The sequence below is a fragment of the Colletotrichum gloeosporioides genome, assembly GCF_011800055.1.
Source record: "Colletotrichum gloeosporioides strain Lc1 chromosome Unknown consensus_79, whole genome shotgun sequence".
Classification (NCBI taxonomy): Eukaryota; Fungi; Ascomycota; class Sordariomycetes; order Glomerellales; family Glomerellaceae; genus Colletotrichum; species Colletotrichum gloeosporioides.
In genome coordinates, this window is record NW_025544724.1 from 322,415 (window position 1) to 342,941 (window position 20,527).

Sequence of the window (20,527 nt, forward strand, 5' to 3'; positions counted from 1 at the left end):
GTGAATTGACAAGCGCGAGAAGTTTATCCTGATGCTTTTTAGTTATAGGGGAACCTACCTTTCCTTACTTGAGGAACTGGGAGTGAGGTCATAATGACAGCTGAGGGGTTCGCAAGCGAGGGTTGTGATTCGCTCGATTCGGAGTCCTGGTGGTGTCGGTGAATAGGTTGTATCATGCTGAGGGTGATAAAATCAGGGTTCTGCGTCTTGTCATGGGACTGATGGTATAGAAAATCAGGCTTGTCTGGCCATCTTTTTGGGACGATGGCATGCCTGTTGAAGCAATCGAGATCTCGGGGGCCGGATGTGAGTGGACGGGCCATCCTATCCGTACTCGAGGTACGTATCTTACTCCACGGTCTGTATCTGTGCTCTGCACTACATGTAGGAACTTGCGTTGTGGCAGTGAAGGCTGTCACCTTATGTCAGCACCCGAGTGCTCGGTCAGGGACGTACGGTCCTCTAATTACCTTACATAAGGCAAGTGGAGCTCTCAAGGGCTGGTTATGTCAGCATTCCTTCACCCCGCCGTTCTACAACATCATCATCATCTCGGGGGTTGATTCTCATTTCTGGCTGCATCTTGGTCTTTCTGGGCAATTTTTAGTACGTGGCGAAGCATGTGCGGGTGCCTACAACAGACAGGCTGGACACTAATGAATTGCCCAGGTGCCTTGCCGTCCACAGCCACGCTGCATGTCTACTGAGAGGTCCTATGAATTGAATCAATCCTGACTGACCGCCAAAATTGCGTGCAAATGGCGGTTGCCTGGTGCCTGCCCCTCGTTGCCCCTCGTTGCTCCTCTTTCAACCCCGTCCCCCAAGCGAAGAAGCCATCCACAGTCCATCATGACTCTCCAACGTCCACCAACCAAACCAAACCGACCAGTCGCGATGCTACGACGTGGCAAGTGGCCACCCCGCCTGTCACGTCTCGTTTCGCTTCAGGCCCATGTCGAATCCCACGTTGCTGACTTTGCATCCGTCGCGTCGACAAGCTGACGGCAGGGCTGTCACGCCGTACTACCACTTTTCGGGCGCCGCAGTCACCGCCTTGCCTCGCCTGACTTGCTTTCTTTGGTCTTGGCGGCCCTCAAACACTTTGGTTGCTGAAGCTGCCTCAAGCTGGATCGTTCCACCACCAACGCGTCGCGCCCATCTCACAGCCTGCCCTGCCCTGCTCTGCCTGGCGTAACTTGGTTTGGTCTCATCGGCCGTGCTGCTGCGGCCCTTCCCGCGCTCCTCCCGCCACCAAGCTTACCCGTCTGGTGTATAACATTCAACGACTCATCCCGGCCTTGCGCAGGCTACATACCATACACTTTGCTCACCACTTCGTTTGTCGACTTTTGCTCATTCTGACGATCCCACACCCCCACAATCCAACCCCGCCATTCTTGCGCGGGGACCACGGACGCCATCATGGATGAGAAGGCGCAGCTGCTGCGCTCCGACAGCATCCACCGACAGTTTGCGAGGATCCTCGCTGATGCCCAAAAACAATATGCCGATTCCACCGGTCTTGATCTCAAGGACTACATGACCCCGCCCATGAGGACCACTGAAGACCTTCTCAACGTTGTCAACCGCCAGAATGAACAGTTTACGAGCTTCCGCGAGAAGCGCCAGACCTTGTTCCAATGTTTGTCCGCCGCATGCAAGCCCCTCGAAGTCGTCGGCGAAGCCCTGGCTGGCGCATCCGAAGACATTTTCCCACCTGGCCAGACCATCTTCGCTGCCGTCATGTACCTCGTGAACGCCGCCAAGGACGTCTCGGCATGCTACGACTCCATCATCGACCTGTTCGACCAGATGCAGGACTTCACCATTCGACTCAAGTTCTACGTGTCGCAAAAAATGTCCAACGAGCTTCACGATAAAGTCGTCAAGATCCTCGTCACCATTTTTGAAATATTCGTCATCGCGGCGCACGAGGTGCGGAATGGCCGTCTCAAGTCCTATTTCAAGAGACTGTTTGGGAAGGAGAGCAAGGTGCCTGAGGCTATGAAAAAGCTGGCAGCACTCACCGAGGGTGAGGAGCGACTCGTTATTGCAGAGACCAGCGCCGGCGTAAAGCGGTCGCTGTCCAACCAAGACCGCCTGCTTGAAATGATGTCAAGGGTCGATGTTAACGTCCAGACCCTTCGTGCTGAAACACGCGTGCCCCAGACGAGGGAGCAGGCGCTCTCCTCCAACAGAGATAAACTCAAGGGCATCCTGCAGCCCTCAGTATACCCCGAAGACTCTCTCTCGGCCCTTAACAGGACAAGGACCCCAGGTACCTGCGACTGGATCTTGGAGGATCCCTCTTTGAAGGCTTGGCTGGCAGGTGATATTCGCTTCCTCTGGGTTGCAGGAAACCCGGGGACTGGGAAGTCGTATTTGACGTCTCGTCTTGTTTCGTGGGGCCAAGAGCTTCTCAATAACCAAGAGACCACCAGCATGATGGGGTACTTCTTTTTTAAACAGAACAACCCAGAGTCTCGCTCCATGACACAGGCCTTGAGGGACATGGCGTACCAAATCAGTGAACAGGACGTTTTTTACGGCAAGCAGCTCATTCGCGAAGTAGCTACCAGCGATGAGATCAAGACCGTTTCGAGTGCATTCAGGAAACTGCTTGTCGAACCATGCGTGCCCGACAGGTGGAAAAGACATATTTACGTACTCATAGACGGCCTGGACGAGGCCGAACCTCGCGAAGTTACCGAGTTTTTGTCCCTATTGGATGACCTTAATCAGCAATCCGCGGAAGGTACACGGGTCCAAGTCGCATTGATTGGACGACCAAGCCTCTCGGACGACATCAACGACTACGTAGGCAACGACTCTACCGGGGGTCAGCAACTCCGAACGATACACGTTACACCCGACAGAAACAGCTCAGATATTGTATCTTACATTGTCGAAGGCGTGAACTCTGCGCGGATTCTCCGAGGGTCCACCGAAGATTTCAAAGAGAACGTTATCGAGGCAATGGTCAAACAGGTCGACGGCTTGTTCATCTTGGCCAAGTTCATGTTAGCAGAGCTCAGCCGGATACGGCATCCCAGAAGGATCATTGAGAGTTTGCAGTCCTACCCGAAAGAAATCAACGGTATGCTCAAGAAGGCTGTCTTGGGATTCAGCGCAAGCATCACCCAAGAGGAGGCGGACGATCTGAACGAGATTTTACGCTGGGTTTCGGTGGCTGAGATGGGTCTCACACTGGAACAAATCGAGGCCGTCCTTACTCTCAAAATGGGCGATGCACCATTTCGCCTCGAAGAGTCTTTGAGAGGACAGTTCTCATGCTTCTTCACGCTCGAGCGCGAAGATGGTTTATCGACTGCGGATCTTGCCGACCGACATGAACTTCATCGCCGACTTTCTCTTATTGACGTAGACACTGCGAAGAAAACGAGCCCAAGGACAAGCCCGGATTTCTTGGACGTTGACAGGGACATTGAGTACTTCTCAAACAAAAGCACTACATACGTAACATTCTTCCACATGTCCGTCAAGGAGTTCTTCAGGGATGACACATCGACGGATCTGAGAACAGACGCCAAGTCTCCCTCCATCGGCTTTGAGCTGGCCAATGCCAGACTTCACGTCCTGAAAACTTGCCTGCGTATCTTCACTGATCCGACATATTTTACGCTAGGCCACGAAGGTCTCTCTCTGCAACGATACGCTGCGTGGTACTGGCCAGAGCATCTCGAAGACGTCAAACGTTCCGATATCTCAGTGGCTGAGAAGGCAGACATCGGACAGCGCCTTTACACCATGCTTACGGATCCCACTGTGCTCCTGACGTGGACCAACCTCTTTGAGGAGGCGCTGGATATTTGGACAGACAAGAACATTGAGGTGGTCTCCAAGTGGCTGAAAGACCCTGATGTCCTCAGCGGGCTCAGCGTCGAACAGAGAGCATGGGCAACTGCCGCGTCGTCAAGTCCTGCGCGGCTGCTGGAGCCCATGGGTCGAATTTTCGCCAAAGCCTGGGTTGTCGAAGGCTTCGGGATGTACATGCCAACCCTATTCTGTTTCGGTGTGGTGCAGTCCTTGCCTCTCCTCGAGGAGGGTAAACCATGGTCTTACTCCAAGCTGCACTGGCAGGATGTCAAGGTCGAAGAAAGAATCCAAAGAGCCACCGAATGGGCCAACCACCCCAAGACTGGGCATTGGTATCGAAGAATCGGCAGTACGCTTCTCAATCTCGGAGAACATAAAAAGGCACTGGAGTACTTCGAAAACGCACTCAACATTGACAGCAATATCGTAGAGAGCTGTGGTCGCATGGGACTTTGCCACGCAATGAGCGGCAATTTTGAGAAGGCACTCAAGCTTCATCTCATGTGCGAAGTTGTGGAACAGGACCACATGGCCAAGGGCTACTACAAGACTGACCAGGAAATCAAGAACAGCAAATGGAGGCTCTACAAGAACCAAGCTCAGATTGCAAAGTGCTACAACCGCATGGGTCGTGTGGAGAGCGCCATTGCGTATTGCCGAAAAGCCATGCGAAACGCTTACGACACTCCTGAATTTGAGCCAGAGGCTGCCTACATGAGGGTTCTCGCTGAGAACAACCGCGTCACGGAGATGATTGGCCTTTTTGACGAGCTGGACGGTCGATACACGGAAAGGGGAAATTCACGATTTGTCTTGTTTCTTCTGAGCCAAATTCCGGACCCGTCGATAAGGGATTGGTTTCCTCAGGCCGCCGCTCGGACAGGCAAAACGGAGGTTCTTGCAGAGCGCTACGCTTATGCCATCCAGTCTGCACACGACGCGCAAGACTCTCGCAAGGCGTTCTATCTACGAAATTCTCTGGGCAATGTTTACATGGCGGCACAGCAGTATGATAATGCCATTGGCATTCAGGAGAGCATTTGCTTTCACGACTACAAAGCCAGAGGCAGCTTGGCTGTGCGTATCGAGTATATTGCATCTTTCAAACAACTCGCGAGGGCATACTCGTTGAAAGCCCTCGAAGCCGATGAGATGCTGCGATCTGATGCAGTCAACCCCTGGATCGCCAAACTCGAAGAACTCATGGAACAGCAGCGCAAGTATCAAAATAGAAATGTGCCACTCCACATGGCTGGTTTTGACTTCAACGAAGCTTCAATCTACCTGGTTCTTCTTTATCGCCTCCACAAACAAGAAACAGAGTCTCGTAGACTGCTGTCGAAGTTAGTGTCTGAAAGCTTGGATCTGTTGGAGGACGACGAGCCGCAGAACGACGAGATCAGTATCGCCAACCTGCAGCGGACGCTGATCGCGGCAGGTGATACGACAAATGCGCGGGCACTTTGGCAGTCTGCGAGGACACCTCCGGCAGCAACAGCTCTAGCTGGCCACTTGATTGGCGAACGACGCTCAAGTTCGCCCAAAATTGGTGGCCTGTCTCCGCGGAGACACACGAAACAGATCACACTAACAAAGATTTTCACCGAGAGCAGCGATTTCTCTTGCGATCATTGCCTCAAACTGTTTGCGCCTTCCGACAAGTTCGCTGTGTGCTGGTACTGCATCGACTCCAAGTTCTGCTTACCATGCCTGGCTATTGTCAAAAGCCAGAACTTCACACCTGGACACACGTCTCCATGCAAGCCGAGCCACGAATGGCTGATTGTGCCGCCATTGCCGAAGGACCTTCAGGCCGGAGAGATTTTCGTGAGTGGGCAGGTGCAGAAGCTAGACGAGTGGAAGTCAGCACTACGGCAGAAGTGGGTGCAGTCGAAACCTGTCGCGGGGCTCGGTATTTTCTAGCTCACATCATTGCGAATGACGACGGCCTTGGCAATTTTGTAGATCCTCGAATAACAGATCCATATTAGTTTAGACTTTGGAGTAGGGAAGATTCATTGGAGTACAATCTAATCGAAGTACCCTAGTACTCGCGTATCAAACACCTTCGCCGTGCCTATGCTGCATTTCTGAATTCTTCATAGATACCTGCCTTGTTGCAATGTACAGAGTTAAAGCTCGTCGTGCATGACTCTCTGACGGTAATCTCCTTTCTCTGCCGGAATAGTTTCTACATCGCCCGTTGGTTCATCGTTCACGGACTTTTGAGTCGCTGGCTGGATCTTCCCGCTGGCTACAGATCGAAGAAAGTTCTCCACAAACCCAGGTGTAATGGACTCGCTCTGTTCCGAGTGGTACGTGAGCCCAGTATCCTTGTTCTGGAGTGCGATGGCGGGAAACTTCCACTCCAACCCCATTCGTGATGGCACAGCAGGAAATGCTGGCGGGTCGACCGTAACGAATCTGAGACGCTGAGCGTATTTTCTGGCGGTCTCCTTGATGTGAAGAGCGAATTGCTCGCGACGATCTAGATTGAAATCGAAGAAATAGAGTACGTTGACCTCGCTCTGTAGGCACACGATCAAAATCGCATTCCTTTCATGATACACGACGGGAGATGGCCCACCTCTATGAGTTCTGCTTTGTTCCGGTGTGTCATCTCCGTAACCAATCGAGTAGCGCAGGACGCAAGAAAGTCATCCAACGAAAAGATGTGGCTGAAAAAGTCTGTTGTCGACAGTGTGACATCATCCAAGTTGTTGAAACAGTCGAGTGATGAGGGGCCATCTTCGGGGTCCCGTGAAATGACACCGAACGAGTATCTATGTGCGTTGTCGGAGGCCAGGTCATGAAATCTTTTGTAGAGACCCTTTCCTGCGTCTCGATCTGTAAGGCGAAGGATGAAAACCACAGAGTCGGTGTAAGCAAAGTCAGTGACGTTTTCCATACCCAGGCTGGAGATGACGGAGCGTAGACTGCGACTGACAAAGGCGGAGATACTGGTACGAGGGTAAGCCATCAATAAGCCATCTTTTGAAAAGTTTTGACCCACTCTTTAGCTTGCCTCGGGCCTCTGTAATATTCAAATGTCTTTGGGGAGCGGTAAAGTCTGATGGCGGGATAAGACCGTACGTCGTGTTCTTCACATACGCTCCAGTTGACGGCGCAATTTATGCTCATGGCCGATTTATCGGAGTAGGTTATAATTTCCCATTCCGTATCAAGCAGCTGGCTGCTCCAACTATGACGTTTGAGTTAATCATTAGCCTTGCACGGATAGAGATCCAAGTTGGCATTACCTGTCCGGCTGAAACAAGAGAAAGCTATCAGCTTAATACCACTTAGACATCAGAGCACCACTTACATCGACGACTACGGTATTACAGTACTATCCATCAGCAGATGTATCATTTTGTCGAGTAAGCGTAAACAGGCTGCCCAAGACTCACAGGCTACCAAAGTATGCTCACGTATCCTGAGAGCCTCATCAAGCTCCGACCTACTTGCGTGTCTCCATGCCTGCACTTCTGCAAGCAGGAGACTGCCCAGAATAAAGAGGGCTACGTGAAGCATCATAATGGAACGCCTCAGCTTCCTCTTCGCATCTCAGTTTTAAAAACAGCGAAGATGCATCAAACCAGGAAGGGAGGCGTGCAATGATAAGAGCGGACTGAGAAGAAGGGGCGTGGCCAGGTTTACCTTCAATTCGGGGATCGCGAAGGGTGTGCCGAAGCGTCTTGGCCGAAGACGTTCTTGTAAATGCCAGCGCCACGGGCGATTGTGGCCCCAGAATTTAACGGCATGTGACCTCAAAGGTAGCAGCAGCATGTGGTCGAAATCATGCGGCTAAATTGAATGGTAACGCGATGTAACATGCAGGACACCTAATTGATACTCGATGTAGAAATTTTCTGACTGACATGATCAGCTCCGTGATCATTCAGGGACAATGCGGAGAACATCTCCGAGAGCTGTCTTGGGCACCAGCACTCTGACAAAATTTTGCGGGATTCTCCAACATCATCAACGTCCATCAACAACAACAGCGTTCTTGAACGTTGCCATTTCCTAACGGTCTTCTCGCATTCAGGCCTTCTTTGGGAGTCTCATCGCTGGTCTGAGACCCCAACCGTCAAGTGTACATTAGGATGCGGTTGGCCTGGTTCGGCACACTGTATGCTGCTGCAATTACAGTTTGCCGACGCAGCGAAAACGACGATCTCAGGGACTACGTTTGCGATCATTCAGGATACGAGGTCAACCTGTTTTCTCACGCTCCTTTAGTCATCTACATCACCAATTTTGTAACACCTTTTGAGCGAGAGCATCTCAAAAAAATCACGTAAGGACTTTGGCTATCACAGATGGAAACAGAAAAATGTGCACCGCACAAGAGTGTTGCTGATGACGATTAGAAACGGGACATTCGCTCGCTCTAACGTCGCCTCAAATGGAGGGGATGTGGTTTCATCCCACCGGACCTCACAATCAACAACCGTTGTGCCTGATGCTGTTACACAATGCATTCTAGAGAGGGCACGACAGTTCCAAGGTCTCCATACGCCAGCTACTCATCTAGAGCCGATTCAGTTGGTCAAGTATGGTCTTGGGGAGCAGTATCACTTTCACACGGACTGGTTCCAAGTCGACTCGGGCGAGCACGGCTCCGTGGTAAAGGGCGGCAACCGCGTGAGCAGTTTCTTTACGTACGTGGGCGTCAGCAGCGATATTGCTGGCGGAGGAACGAATTTCCCTCGGCTTCAGTCGCCGCCGGGGAAAGGCTGGTGTAGATACGTCGACTGCGATGAGCCGTGGGATGCGGGCGTCACGTTTCGACCAGTGGAGGGCAATGCCGTGTTTTGGACAAATTTGCTCAGCGATGGCGAGGGCGATGATCGGGTTTTGTATGCAGGCCTGCCCATTGTTCGCGGACAGAAATTGGGAATGAATATCTGGACGAAACAAGGCCCTTTCAATTGAGGATTCGGCAGTCTTTAGATCCGTCAATTCGATGTCAAGTCGGAGTCAACAACCGAGCTCCCGCAATGGCCCAGGGTTCATTCGATCTCGCTGAGTTTGATGTGCTCTTTATCTGGAACTCGACGTGCCCCGGGCATCTTGGCCCTCCTGTCGGCAACCGAATTCGGCTCGGCCTGGGCCCACTTACCGCGGCTTCTATCCCGGGAGACTTCCGCACCGATGGTAGTGAGTGGGGCCGGCATCACCGACGAAAACTTAATCAACAGAGTTCTAAGCAGCTGAATGACTCTCTTTAAGGTGACATCAGCGCCCCATTCTTCTGCGCGGGCAACGAGTGACTCGTGCGAAAGCCGTAGACTCTCGGTAAACATTCGACCTGTCATCGCAGCGATACAAGCTGTTTCTCGGCAACGAATTGAGATGGACCAGCAGAGCAAGACCAAGTCGAGCGTAATAGAATCCACAGCGCTTGTAATTCCATCCTTTGGACAACAAGTTTTCTTGAACACTTATCGCTTGTTACAGCTCGTGTCGCTATGCCTTCCTGATCGGTTCTAAATCCTTAGCTCTCAAGGGTTAGTCGTAGTCGTTAAGACCGCTTATAACATCACAGAAGCAGCAATGTCCTTAACTAATCTACGTCACGAGTTTGTGCTGAGAAGATATTTGTGATGCCTCCAGCAATGGCATTTTGTCTTTATTGTTTTCGCACGGGAACCTTGCCTATCATGCGCCAGCTTCCTTGAGAGCTGCCTGCCCCTGCTTCACGATAGCATCGGTCTCGTCCGCGCTCAGACCCGGCAGCGGATTCCGCTGGCCCTTGGCGTTGAGAGACCCGGGAGCTTTCTTGTCTTTGAGATCGAGTCCGGTCACGATCTCTGCGGCCTCCGAATCCGTCAAACCCGTCGTCGGGTTGACCTTGTTGTCACCAATCGCCTCCGCGTGCGGCCCGGTGCTGGTCTTGCTTGCCGCCGCACTTCCTGTCTTCGTTTGCCTCGTCACAACCTCCAAGTCCCTCTTCTTCGCGTTTGTATCGTCGGCGGACACGACCTCCGCCTTGAGGCCACGACGGCTCAAATCGTCTGCCACTGAGGCGGGTTCGGCGCCAGTGCTTCGGTCGACAAGTTCGGTGGGCTGATGAGCCGCCAGGCCACTGAGAGCAGGCTGTTTGGAAAGACTCGTCAATAAATGATTCTGTAATTGTCACTGAAGACTAATGAGCATACCAGGGCCGATGCACTGCCCGACAAGGCAAGGACCACGATGGAAAATCGCATGTTGTTTCTCTCAACGTAAGATGTGTTTGTTGGATGAACCGAATTCTCAAAGTTGGCGCGTGCAAAAGAGTGTCGTTTTTGCAGAGAAATGGAATCGAGAAATTCGAAAGATTCAAATTGCAGAAGTGAATGTAGATGTCGACACCGAACTGCTGGTTACCAGGGGTGAAACCTTGGGACAAAGCAAAGAATGAAGCAGAAGCCGGTAGAGGTGGAGGGGTCCAAACGCGGTTGGGAACGGGTTCATTGATCTGAACTATATAGTGATTCGCATGCCATCTTAATTCCACGAGCATCAGTTGCATCCGAAGTCGAGCACGAACCAATGCCCGCGTGCATCTGGGCACCAGTATCACCTGTGTGGAGAAGGGGGTTGGAGTCTCAACACGGGACCCCTGTCGCGGATCTGGGTGCATTGGGGCGAAATGTCAGACAGAAAGGCCCAGCTTCGCGGACGAGAGGCAAGGATTATGCCGTATATCCAAAACTATGGCGAATCAACTGGCAGGCTGAGACGGCACAGGGGTCTTGGAACTCTACCCTGCAGAGCTGCTGGAAGGGGGATTTTCCAGAGAAATTCCACTTGCCGTTGGCAACGTGGGCACCCGTCGGACGTTGTCGAGACCTGGGCTCGTAAGTTTGGGTGTCCGCGTTGGGGCTAGATTCGTGTGCAGACTGTTTCGCTGGGTGACATCAAAGCGCTTTCGCGGGCTCCCTCAGGCCCTCCGTCTCCTATTTTTGCACTCTCGGGCTTTCTTTTCGGATCATTCGCAAGGCCATACCTACGAGCTGCAATCCGAAAGCATGCCCCTTTTGTGTGTGGAAGCGGATGAATGAGTGTGCGAGTGTGTGTGTTCAGGTGCGCCCGTGTCTTGAGCCGTTCAACCCGACCGAACGCTCTCTCTCATCATCCAAACATCGGCCTTCGCTTCGAGACCGAGAGGCCGCGGGCGCACCGACCATTCAGGCCAGCGAACTGGGGCAAATTTGTCATATGAGCGGAATGAAACAGCAAAGCCCGACTCGACATGCTGTGACGAACGAGGCCCGCACCAGCACAACTACAGTTTGTTAATGGATATTCCTTGGGCTGAGCAGCGCATCAACCCACAGAGTGTGCGTGTGCGCCAAGCTCGCCATAATGACAAGCCTTTTCTTTCTTTCTTCTGCCTCACCATCGTGAGGCTGTGTTTTGCGCGGAATAGGGGTTCGCCAATATCGGCTGGTGAGAATTGACCAGAAGGCAATTGTTAACTTTAAATCTAGCGTCGGCCCCGGATATGACGGAACTAGTGGCGGCATGCTGCGATAGATTGGAATCCGCCCCCATCTCCGGCTCCACTCCGGCCGCCGCCGACGGATGTGACGGCCCGGAGCCGGCTCCAGGCTTACGTGCTCTTCAGACAGGAAATGTGGCTCGGCTTCCCCAGAGAGAATTTCTTAACTCACCCGTCAACTTGGATGTAATTCTCCGTCGAACGTAGGTAGGAGATTTTGTTGCATCATGTGCGGGGATTGACAGCTAGTGTGCTTTCTTCTTTTCTGCCCTGATCCATTGAATGCTGGCTGCGGACACGGAGTAGTCCAGGTTCGATGCAGCCATAGCTCAAAAAGAAATGTCGCGAGACGAGGGAAACGCTGGGCCTCTGCGACGTCGCCGTCAAATTAGTTCGCAACCGACTCCTGATGGATTTCACCATCTATCCCTTTCCTTATGCGTTGGCCATCATCTCTGCCATTTTCTCCGGGTAAGCAGCCGGACGGTCGGCACTGGGCAATTTATATCAAACTGGGCACGGCCTATAACATCGTATCTTATCGCCGCAGGGCCCGCCGACTGGTGCCCTTCACAAGACCAGGCCGTCCGGGGTCGTGTCATTCGCCATTTAGCCAAAGTATTATTGAGCAAGTAGACATGGTTGACCACGTCTGATGCGGTCCGACCTAGCAGTGCCGTCTCGGTCACTTGATGTCGACTGAGCCTTTCCTTCAATCCTCTCGTGGACACGAGTCACTATTCGCTCCTACTACCAGTAGTGATAATTCGACCTTCGTCTGATCTGCTGAGGAGCACGGGCAAAGAATGGCTGAACTGATGGACCTCACTCGAGAAACGAACCGCAAGGATCTTGTGGGTGACTTAGCTCACATGAAGAGGGCAGGGGGCGGGTTTGCCAATGAGGCAGAATCTCGTAAAATACGAGAACGCACATCCTAAACTTCTCCGGTGGACGCTGTGCACGACTGCGAGCCGGAACGTAGCTTGCGCCTACCTCCTCACGATTTCCAGTCCTTACAAGGCGGAGGGATTCAGCGGCCGAATCAATTTCTATTTCTGAATTTGTCAAGAAGCCAACCATGTCACCGAAGCTTATTTGTCTCGGGAGGGAATGCCGAGAGTCTCAGACCATGAACGCCTGAGATGCCAAGAGGAAGCCAGCTGAATACCACTGCAAGCGGAAGTATAACGATTTTCTTGGACAACCAGCGATCTTGATACCGTGGAAGCGTCAGTGCTGATGGCAATGAGTGAATGGCGAGGCTAGCAGGCAATAGGACTTTCCTATGGTGTATTCAATTCAAATGAGCCTTTGGAGACTGGAGCGCTGGCTTTAGATACAACAGATTGACCAACCACTAGATTTGTTTCTTACCTTCATTTTACCATGAAATATTCAAAAATGGTTTCATCTACTTGTCTCCGTCGTAGCGGCGTAGCTAGATGGATCATGGCGTAGGTGGACAGCGTAGCCAGATGAGTCGCGAGCTATTTTTATAGGTACCACTCGCTCCGATCTGCGGCTAAGGAAAAGGGTTGTGGGGTAAGTAACGGCGATCACTCTTCGAGTACAATACGTAAGTGAGCACGAAGGAAAGCGGGGCGTGCTCATCACTACAAGCGTTGCCGGACGCTGCAACCGATGGCGAGCATCACGGGCGTCTTAAAACTCGTATCCGTTTGCGGCACCGATGGCGGTCCAATTCCGCCTAGTGATGTTGGCCAAGCAGCTTGAGTTCAAGAAATACGCTTAAGTTGTCAAATCATCGTTTACCTGACGTGTAATCTGGTGAACCGTGGTAAGAAAACAATTTTGTGGCGGCTGATGTGTTCGCCAAAGGATCAAATGCAGTGACATGACGCGAGACATCAACTCACCCCAAATTCATGGGAGAACAAATACGTTCATGACTAAAAACAACGAAGTAAATCAAGTATAAGTTCACATTAACCTGGGACCTTGATACCGAGAATGCCATCTTCTCTATTATACTGTCAACAACCCAGCGCATAACCTTTTCGCCATGGCTACTCTCAAGAGCGCCATCTTTTTGCTCACAGCTTTGTAAGATGTACAATTCCCTTCATCAGATCTCCAACTAACTTTCTCGAGCTTCACTCTCGTACAGGCGTTGGACGGTCTTCCCTGTCCAACTATCACAACCACTGGTTTCGTCTGTCCCACATTTCCCGTGAAGCCCTGTGCCCGACTCTCAACCATCTCCAGTCGCTGCGACTGTCCAACTGTTGTCCCAACATCAACAGTTAACTTCCCCTGCGATGGACCACATCCGACGGACTGCCAACTGACTATACACATCTTCGAAACTGCGAAGCCGGATTGTGGCGGCGTCACCCTTACCCAAGTCATCCCAACCAACCCTCCTCTCCCAACGATCTGCCCTACAGTAACCAAGACAACATCAGTCTGTAGTACCTGTATTCGACCCCTGTGCTTGGGAATCTCAACCATCTACAACTTGTGTGGCTGTCCGACCGCAGTTCCAACCACCACCGTTGGATTCCCCTGCGGTGTGGGATGTCCCGGAGGGTGCGCCGGTACTGAATACATCTACGCGTCAAACACGCCAAGCTGCAGCCCATCGGCATACATCAATTAAGTATGTAGGCATACGAATCCACCTGCAATGGGCTTCTGTTATCATCATTTGCTCACCGCCTAACAGAAAAGAAGGCATCTTCAATTCAAATAGCTTTTCAGATGGTCCAAGAACTTCTTTTTTAAATACATGAAAATTTGCATTTGTCGATCGTATCGTCCATACACAATTCAAGTTGGTTCCATTAGAGAATCTTACAAACGCATAATCCTTGACCGTCTACGAATCTTTTGCGGGACAGTCTGCGGCTCAACACTGGTGAGCGTCGGCACAACAGGTTTGATGAGACCGGTGTTCTCGTCGAAGTAAACGTGGTCAATAGTGGTCTCGCGCATGTATCCGCCACCGCCAGGAATCTGGAAGCGATGGTATGCAATGTACCAATCGTCAGTACCAGGAACGTTGAACATGGAGTTGTGGCCGGTGCCAAGGATGCCTTGAGAGGTATCCTTTTGCAGAACAACACCATGGTATTGCCAAGGACCAGAGAAGTTTTCAGACGTAGCGTATCCAACACGGTAGTTTTCGGATCCCGTGTCGTCTATCGAGTAGGTAAGGTGGTAGAGATCTTGGCGGTAAACGACGAACAAGCCCTCTCTGAAGTCCACTAGCCCCGTCATGGCTTGCAGTGTATCCCAGTTGACCGACACCATGTCATCATTGAGTTCAGCCACAAGAGGACGGCCGTTGCCCCAATAGATATAGTACTTGCCAGAGACAGGGTCCTGGAAAGCAGCTGGGTCGATCGCTTGAGAAGCAGTGATAGCTTCGTTGTTGAGAATCATTGCTTCCGGCTCAGCAGTGAATGGGCCCTCGGGCGAGTCAGACACAGCAACACCGATGGTCTTCGTGTTCAAGGCAATGTTGTTCCCACTGAAGTAGAAGTAATACTTTCCGTCGCGTTCGGCAATTGTTGGGGCCCAGGCATTGCCATTGGCCCAGGGAACGTTGCCATTAGTTCCATCGAGAACGAGGAAGGGGTCCTCGCTTCGGGTCCAGGTGACAAGATCACTCGACTTCCAGACGTAGAACTTGTTGCCACCCCAACCAGGAACACCATCTGTAGTCACGTAGAGATAGTATTCTCCGTTGAATACGGCGATGTTCGGGTCGGCATACAAACCAGGGAGAACAGGACTTCCCATCTCAACAGCCTTGATCTCCCACTCAGCCACGACCTCATCGCCCTTGGTCAAGACGTACTTGACCTCGGAAGTAAGGTCGACAGGTGTGCCGGATGCGGGAGATGAAGTCACTCCTTCTGTAGTTGTGAAAACCGGAGCCAGATTGGCGATGTCAGTACCAGGGTAAACCGGGAATAAGACCTTGTTGTCGGTGGTGTTGATGATGGGAGGGACCTTTTGGGCAGCGCTATCGGCAAGGGCAACCTCAGTGATGGCACCGACGTTTCCTGAGCGAGAAAGAACTTCAGCTGCGCTCAAAGACCTGTTGAAGATGGCAAATTCCTTGAACTGGCCCTTGAAAAGCTTGTCACTGTCGTAAAGCGACCGGCCGATGTAGTTTGCAGTCGTGACGCCGTTACCAATGTTGCTTGGATTGATGTTGACATCCTCATTTCTTGCAACCTCGTAGCCATTGAGGTAAATCACAGTTGTGCGGCCTTGCTGAGTAAAGACCAAGTGCAGCCAAGTTCCTGAAGGGAGCTGAGATCCAGAGGAAGACGTCTTCTCACCCGTCCAGTTGCCGGTGGTAATCGATGCCCTGTAGGGGTTTCCGGTGGAGAAGAGATAACCGTTTCCAGAACCAGAGACCGTGTTTCCGAGACCGTAGATAAAGTATGGCGTCTGTTGAGAAGCATCGACAAGGACCTTTGCCTCAATTGCAACGTTTGTGACGCCAGCGATGATGTTGTCAGGCAACTTGACATAGTCATCAACGCCGTCGAATGTCAGAGCACCGTCCGTGATGGTCGCTCCGCCATTGATGACTGCGTTATTGCCATTACCCGAAACGTCCTGAACTGTGGTACCGTCAACCGAAGAGAAATCATAGCGAAGGATTTCTTCATCTGCGCTGACATCTCGACGAGTTGTTGTGGTTCCCGTCAGTGCAGCAAGTTCGGATGCAGTGACGGGGATCACGGTGCCATGACGCGGGCTTGAAGGGAGATTGTAAGAGCTTGATACAGTCCAATCGGGATTGCCAATGTCGGTAGTCTCCAGGGGGATGTAACCACGGCCGCCGTATTCATCAACGAAAAGGTAGAACTTCTCGCCATGCACATCGCCTGGGTTGGATTTGAAAGAGGTCGGCCCCTCGACAGCGCTGGTTCCTGCCTTCTTTCCGATGCAAGAATCGATGATGGTCCAAGAATCCAGGGTGGCACGGAGGGATGTTGAGCTTTCTTGGATGATATCGCTGCATCCGGTGCCGCTAGCACCCTCATCCTTGGTGAAACGGTAGTAAGTGCCATCGGATTTGATGACGGTCGAGTCGATGCGCGACATACCGGCGTCTTGCCAAGTCTGCGTATCGCTGAAGGTGACGAAATCTCGAGTTGTTGCGTAGAGCATGCGGTGGTAGGTGCTACCAGTGCGGTTCAAGTCGCTGTCTTCGTACAGAGATGAGGCCCAGAAAACCAAGTATGCACCAAGATCCTCGTCATAGTAAGCCTCTGGAGCCCAGGTGTTTCCTGCTTCGGGAGGGGAGACCAGGACATGACGTTGGGCAGACCAGTTTATGAGATCATTCGACTCCCAAACTTCGAGGTATCGGCTACCGATCCTGACGGAGTCGCCCCAGGATGTACCGGAACCAATCGACAAATCAGTCGCGATCAGATAAAAGGTGTCGCCTTCATGAGATCTAATGAGGAACGGATCCCGAAGACCTTTTGTGCCGTAGGATGAAGTCAAAGTGGGTTGGCCACCGTTCAGCTCCGTCCAGTCCAAAGCGTCATTGCCCTGGCTAGCAGCAAAGAAAATATTTTCTCCGGCAATTGTACTTCCAGTGAAGTAAGAGAACGCGTATCCCTCAAAGGGGTCAAGGACAACGGCTTTGCGGACAGATGCAACGAAATCCTTCTGTTGACTCACGCCGTCATATTCGATCGTGGCGGTGAGAGCGACTTGAGCATCTTCAGTTTGCCTCTTCACAACGCCGTCATCCGAGATGATAGAAGACGCGTTGCTCGCCCAGGTAATGTTGATGCCATTGATGGCAGTTGGCAGGTACAGGTTACCACGAACATCGTCGACGTTGGTAACAGTAAGGGCCGCGAGAGCTGCCTCAACCTGTTCTGTGGCATCTTGACCCCTCACAGTCGCCGCGAACGCGAGTGCCGAGGAAAGCCAGAGGCGAAAAGAAGGCATGGTGTGGAGCGCTCTGTGTATTCCAGAAAGACGCTTAGCACATCACTCAGTATTTGTTAGGCAAATGGCCCTTAGTCTCTTTATACACAGTCGTTCGGCCCCGACTTACGCCGCCGCGGTATGTTGATCAACCACATGGCTGGTGAACATCAATATTTGTGCCCGAGAACTCGACCGGCCGTCTTGGGTAGCACCAGGCTGGGGGAGTATGCCCCTCCACGATCCAATGGATGATCATTTCCTCTTGTCGTGACGCAAGCTTCAAGCCAGGAACATGTCATTCGGAAGTCGCCATCAGGGGCCAAGCGCATCAGTAGAGGTAAAGCGTCGTGGTAACCGTTACACCGAAAGCGAACGGGAGCTTGCCGTAGTCATTCAAGCTACCCCGAACACCCTTGTTTCTCCGCACTTTGCTACCCCACAGTCTCCAAGAACCGCTCGTGATGACGAGCATCCCGGCTGTTGAGACCTGGACTGCGGGGAAGTCGCAGCCGGTTGACAGGCTAGGAAGTACGCGCCCGAGTCAGACAACGGACAACAGAGGCAATCTGCAACCCAATATCATCGAGCTTTATTTAGGGCATCGGCTCTTGTCATTCATGGACAGCCTGCGATAATGTTCGATTTCTCATAATGCATTGGCGCAATGAGGCATGGAGATACGAGCGGCTCGGTATGTTCGGCATTACGTCGTGCAAGGACCGATGCGAAGCTTAGCTACAGATCTGGCATGATCGCAACGTTGGAAATGGCCAAGCTACTGTCGCGTTCAATGCGGAGACTGTCAACGGTGTGGCCTACTTCTGCTCACGTGTAGCTATGGATTCGGGCAATAAAGCGATAGTGCGTCGTATTTTACCGGCGGGATGTCTGGTACTGGAAGTTGAAAGTGGGTTGTTGCTATTGGATGGTTTTGCGCCGGTTCATTCGTCACATCGCAGAAATGATGTGCCGAGGCAAACTCAGTACGCGCTCGAATCAAGTCGCGCGAAACCTCACCGTCAAGAGGCTGCCCCGCAAGTCGTCCGAACCCGATTCTAACTTGTTTCCACCCTGGCCATTTCTTTGATTGGTGGGTATGTCTGTTTCCTCACATGTGAAGAGAAAGTCATGTAAACATGGAGCTTGCTCCTCGACGTGCTTCGCTGATATTGCCGCACAGCCAGTGTTACTCATGCATAATCCTTAGATCAGGCCTGATTGTAACTACTGAAAAGAAAAAGGGAATGTAGATGGGGCATCAGAGGCTTCCGCCACAGTGCTTCCATGAGAGTATTCCTCCCAGCAACAGAGTGCTTGCTGCTTGCAATTCCATAAGTTTCAACTTTCTGTTTGAGCATCCTAACCTAAGATAAGCATGCGACTGGCCCGTAGGCCATTTCCTGTTATTGTAACGCGAGAGTTTAGTGCCCTCTTTGAATTTTATTTGGTATTGATGCCCAATCCGCGTCTTGAGTCCTACTCATTCATGAAATATTGAAATGATTCTGTGTCTGAGTAATCACTTAGGTTGGAGCTGAGTCCTGGACAGGCATGGGAAGCTACATTGAGGGGGTGGGCGGTATTCCGATCACCCAATCGACTGCTCCAATACGTCGAATGACTCGTATTGTTGGACGAGTGCAAATCAGGAAGACTAGGCTTGATACGGGATTGAGACCTCATATTCTAAGGCTGGTGTTTAGAAACCCACAGAAAACCACTCGACATACCTTTTCATCCTTTGTTCTGTCTGGAAATCGATGCGAACAGTGTTTTGAACTTTCGATTTTAGAAGAAAGGATGAGATTTTAAAATGCAGATAACTGCAGTGTTCGAAATTCGGGCTTTACATTATATTTTGTGGAAAATCAAACATCTGCAGACAGGTCCCGATCAATCACATCCACCACCACCATCACCACCATCGCACCCACCAGAATCACAGCCGCCGCCCCCAGTGTCACAATCGCCTCCAAATCCACCGTCATAGCCGCCGCCCCCAGTGTCGCAATCATCTCCAAATCCACCGTCATGACCGCCACTTAACATGTTGCCAAAGTTGTAAGGACCGTGGTGTGGGATTCCAGTGATAGAGGCAAATATAGCTGCGTTGATGGCGTCAGAATGGTAGTTGGAGCCACTGTCGGGGTATCTTGTGGGTGACACTGTCCTTGTCTTCGCCTTCTCTTTCTTCCTTCGATTGTCGAGTTCAGACTTGCTTCGCTTGGAGTCATTCTTCTCTTGGCTTTCGTGGTCGTTGTTGTGGTCGTTCGTTACTGAGCTTTTGCATTTGGACTTGGTGAATATATTTCTGCGACGAACCCTTCTCTCTGTTTTGACTTGCTGCATTTGCGAAGTTTGCTCGTCGGTCTCAAGAGTTTTGGCCAAGTCCGAATCGCTTTTGCTTTCCTTCTTGACTTGACTTCCGGCAGCCAACATATCCTTTTCTCCATCGGCATTGATGCTCGATCTCTTAGCGTTGCAAGAGAATTTTGCCTTGAGGCGGCTGTAAAATGCAGAAGCGCGGCTTTGGGACGGTCTCGATTCTTCGTTGCGCATCATTGAAGAAATTTCAATTCTTTTACGTGTTTTGCGACTCGGTGGGATTTGTGAAGTTGGGCATGGGAAAATTCTGATGACGAAGTTAAAGCTTTCACTTGTGAAAAACATGTCAGTCCGTATTACTAATATCCTGATTTCAGCTAGACCGTAAAATCTCCCGTGGATTTCGCGCCCTCAAGGTAGATACCGTTGGTCATTGCGTCGACATGCACGGAAGAGCCATATATGTCAATATCTTGATTGAATGACGGCATTCTTTAGTATTTAAACTAGGCTTTGATGAATGAAAAGTGGCTTCTCACGTGTAACTCACCACATGACCATCAAGTTCGAACTTAACCTGCATGTAAACCAACCAGCGGCAGGCGAAAGTCCACAGATATGGTCCTCAAACTCTACCTGTACTGAGCTACATCAATACTTCCAATGAACATAAAATAAAGGCTTGCTGCACATCAACATGGGAAAAGACGATCATCATCATTCTTGGAAAAAGGCTGTATACGTCACTGATCGCCGGGTGAAGGCGATCATCTTGAGATCTGTATGTACAAGAAACAAACTGCTGACAGGAAAGTCTGCCATATAGAAGGAAGGAAACGAGGGCGTGTAACAACTTCTTTCCCAGGAAGGAAAGGCCGGGTTTGACTTTGCTGGAGGGAAGGGGGGTATGATGTCGGACAGCACAAGCGAGTC

General features: G+C 51.5%; 6 protein-coding genes across 6 annotated transcripts; 3 read left to right on the top strand and 3 right to left on the bottom strand.

Annotated features, from left to right (window-relative positions):
- Positions 1-1,422: 1,422 nt before the first annotated feature.
- GCG54_00015522 (uncharacterized protein) lies at positions 1,423-5,760 on the top strand (the record flags this gene model as incomplete). Its single annotated transcript, XM_045415304.1, has 1 exon — positions 1,423-5,760. The coding sequence occupies one exon, from the start codon at positions 1,423-1,425 to the stop codon at positions 5,758-5,760; it is 4,338 nt and encodes a 1,445-aa protein (XP_045259302.1).
- Positions 5,761-5,969: 209 nt separating this feature from the next.
- GCG54_00015523 (uncharacterized protein) lies at positions 5,970-6,817 on the bottom strand (the record flags this gene model as incomplete). Its single annotated transcript, XM_045415305.1, has 2 exons — positions 5,970-6,365; positions 6,425-6,817. 2 exons carry the CDS (start codon positions 6,815-6,817, stop codon positions 5,970-5,972), a joined length of 789 nt encoding a protein of 262 aa, XP_045259303.1.
- A 1,129-nt stretch (positions 6,818-7,946) lies between these two features.
- On the top strand, positions 7,947-8,778 carry GCG54_00015524 (uncharacterized protein; the record flags this gene model as incomplete). Its single annotated transcript, XM_045415306.1, has 2 exons — positions 7,947-8,140; positions 8,214-8,778. 2 exons carry the CDS (start codon positions 7,947-7,949, stop codon positions 8,776-8,778), a joined length of 759 nt encoding a protein of 252 aa, XP_045259304.1.
- A 726-nt stretch (positions 8,779-9,504) lies between these two features.
- Positions 9,505-10,055, bottom strand: GCG54_00015525 (uncharacterized protein; the record flags this gene model as incomplete). Its single annotated transcript, XM_045415307.1, has 2 exons — positions 9,505-9,942; positions 10,005-10,055. The coding sequence occupies 2 exons, from the start codon at positions 10,053-10,055 to the stop codon at positions 9,505-9,507; spliced, it is 489 nt and encodes a 162-aa protein (XP_045259305.1).
- Positions 10,056-13,478: 3,423 nt separating this feature from the next.
- GCG54_00015526 (uncharacterized protein) lies at positions 13,479-13,955 on the top strand (the record flags this gene model as incomplete). The annotated part of the gene is made up of 2 exons (XM_045415308.1): positions 13,479-13,665; positions 13,702-13,955. Coding segments are annotated over 2 exons (441 nt in total), but the record flags the coding sequence as incomplete, so codon positions are not given.
- A 194-nt stretch (positions 13,956-14,149) lies between these two features.
- GCG54_00015527 (uncharacterized protein) lies at positions 14,150-17,287 on the bottom strand (the record flags this gene model as incomplete). Its single annotated transcript, XM_045415309.1, has 1 exon — positions 14,150-17,287. The coding sequence occupies one exon, from the start codon at positions 17,285-17,287 to the stop codon at positions 14,150-14,152; it is 3,138 nt and encodes a 1,045-aa protein (XP_045259307.1).
- Positions 17,288-20,527: the final 3,240 nt, after the last annotated feature.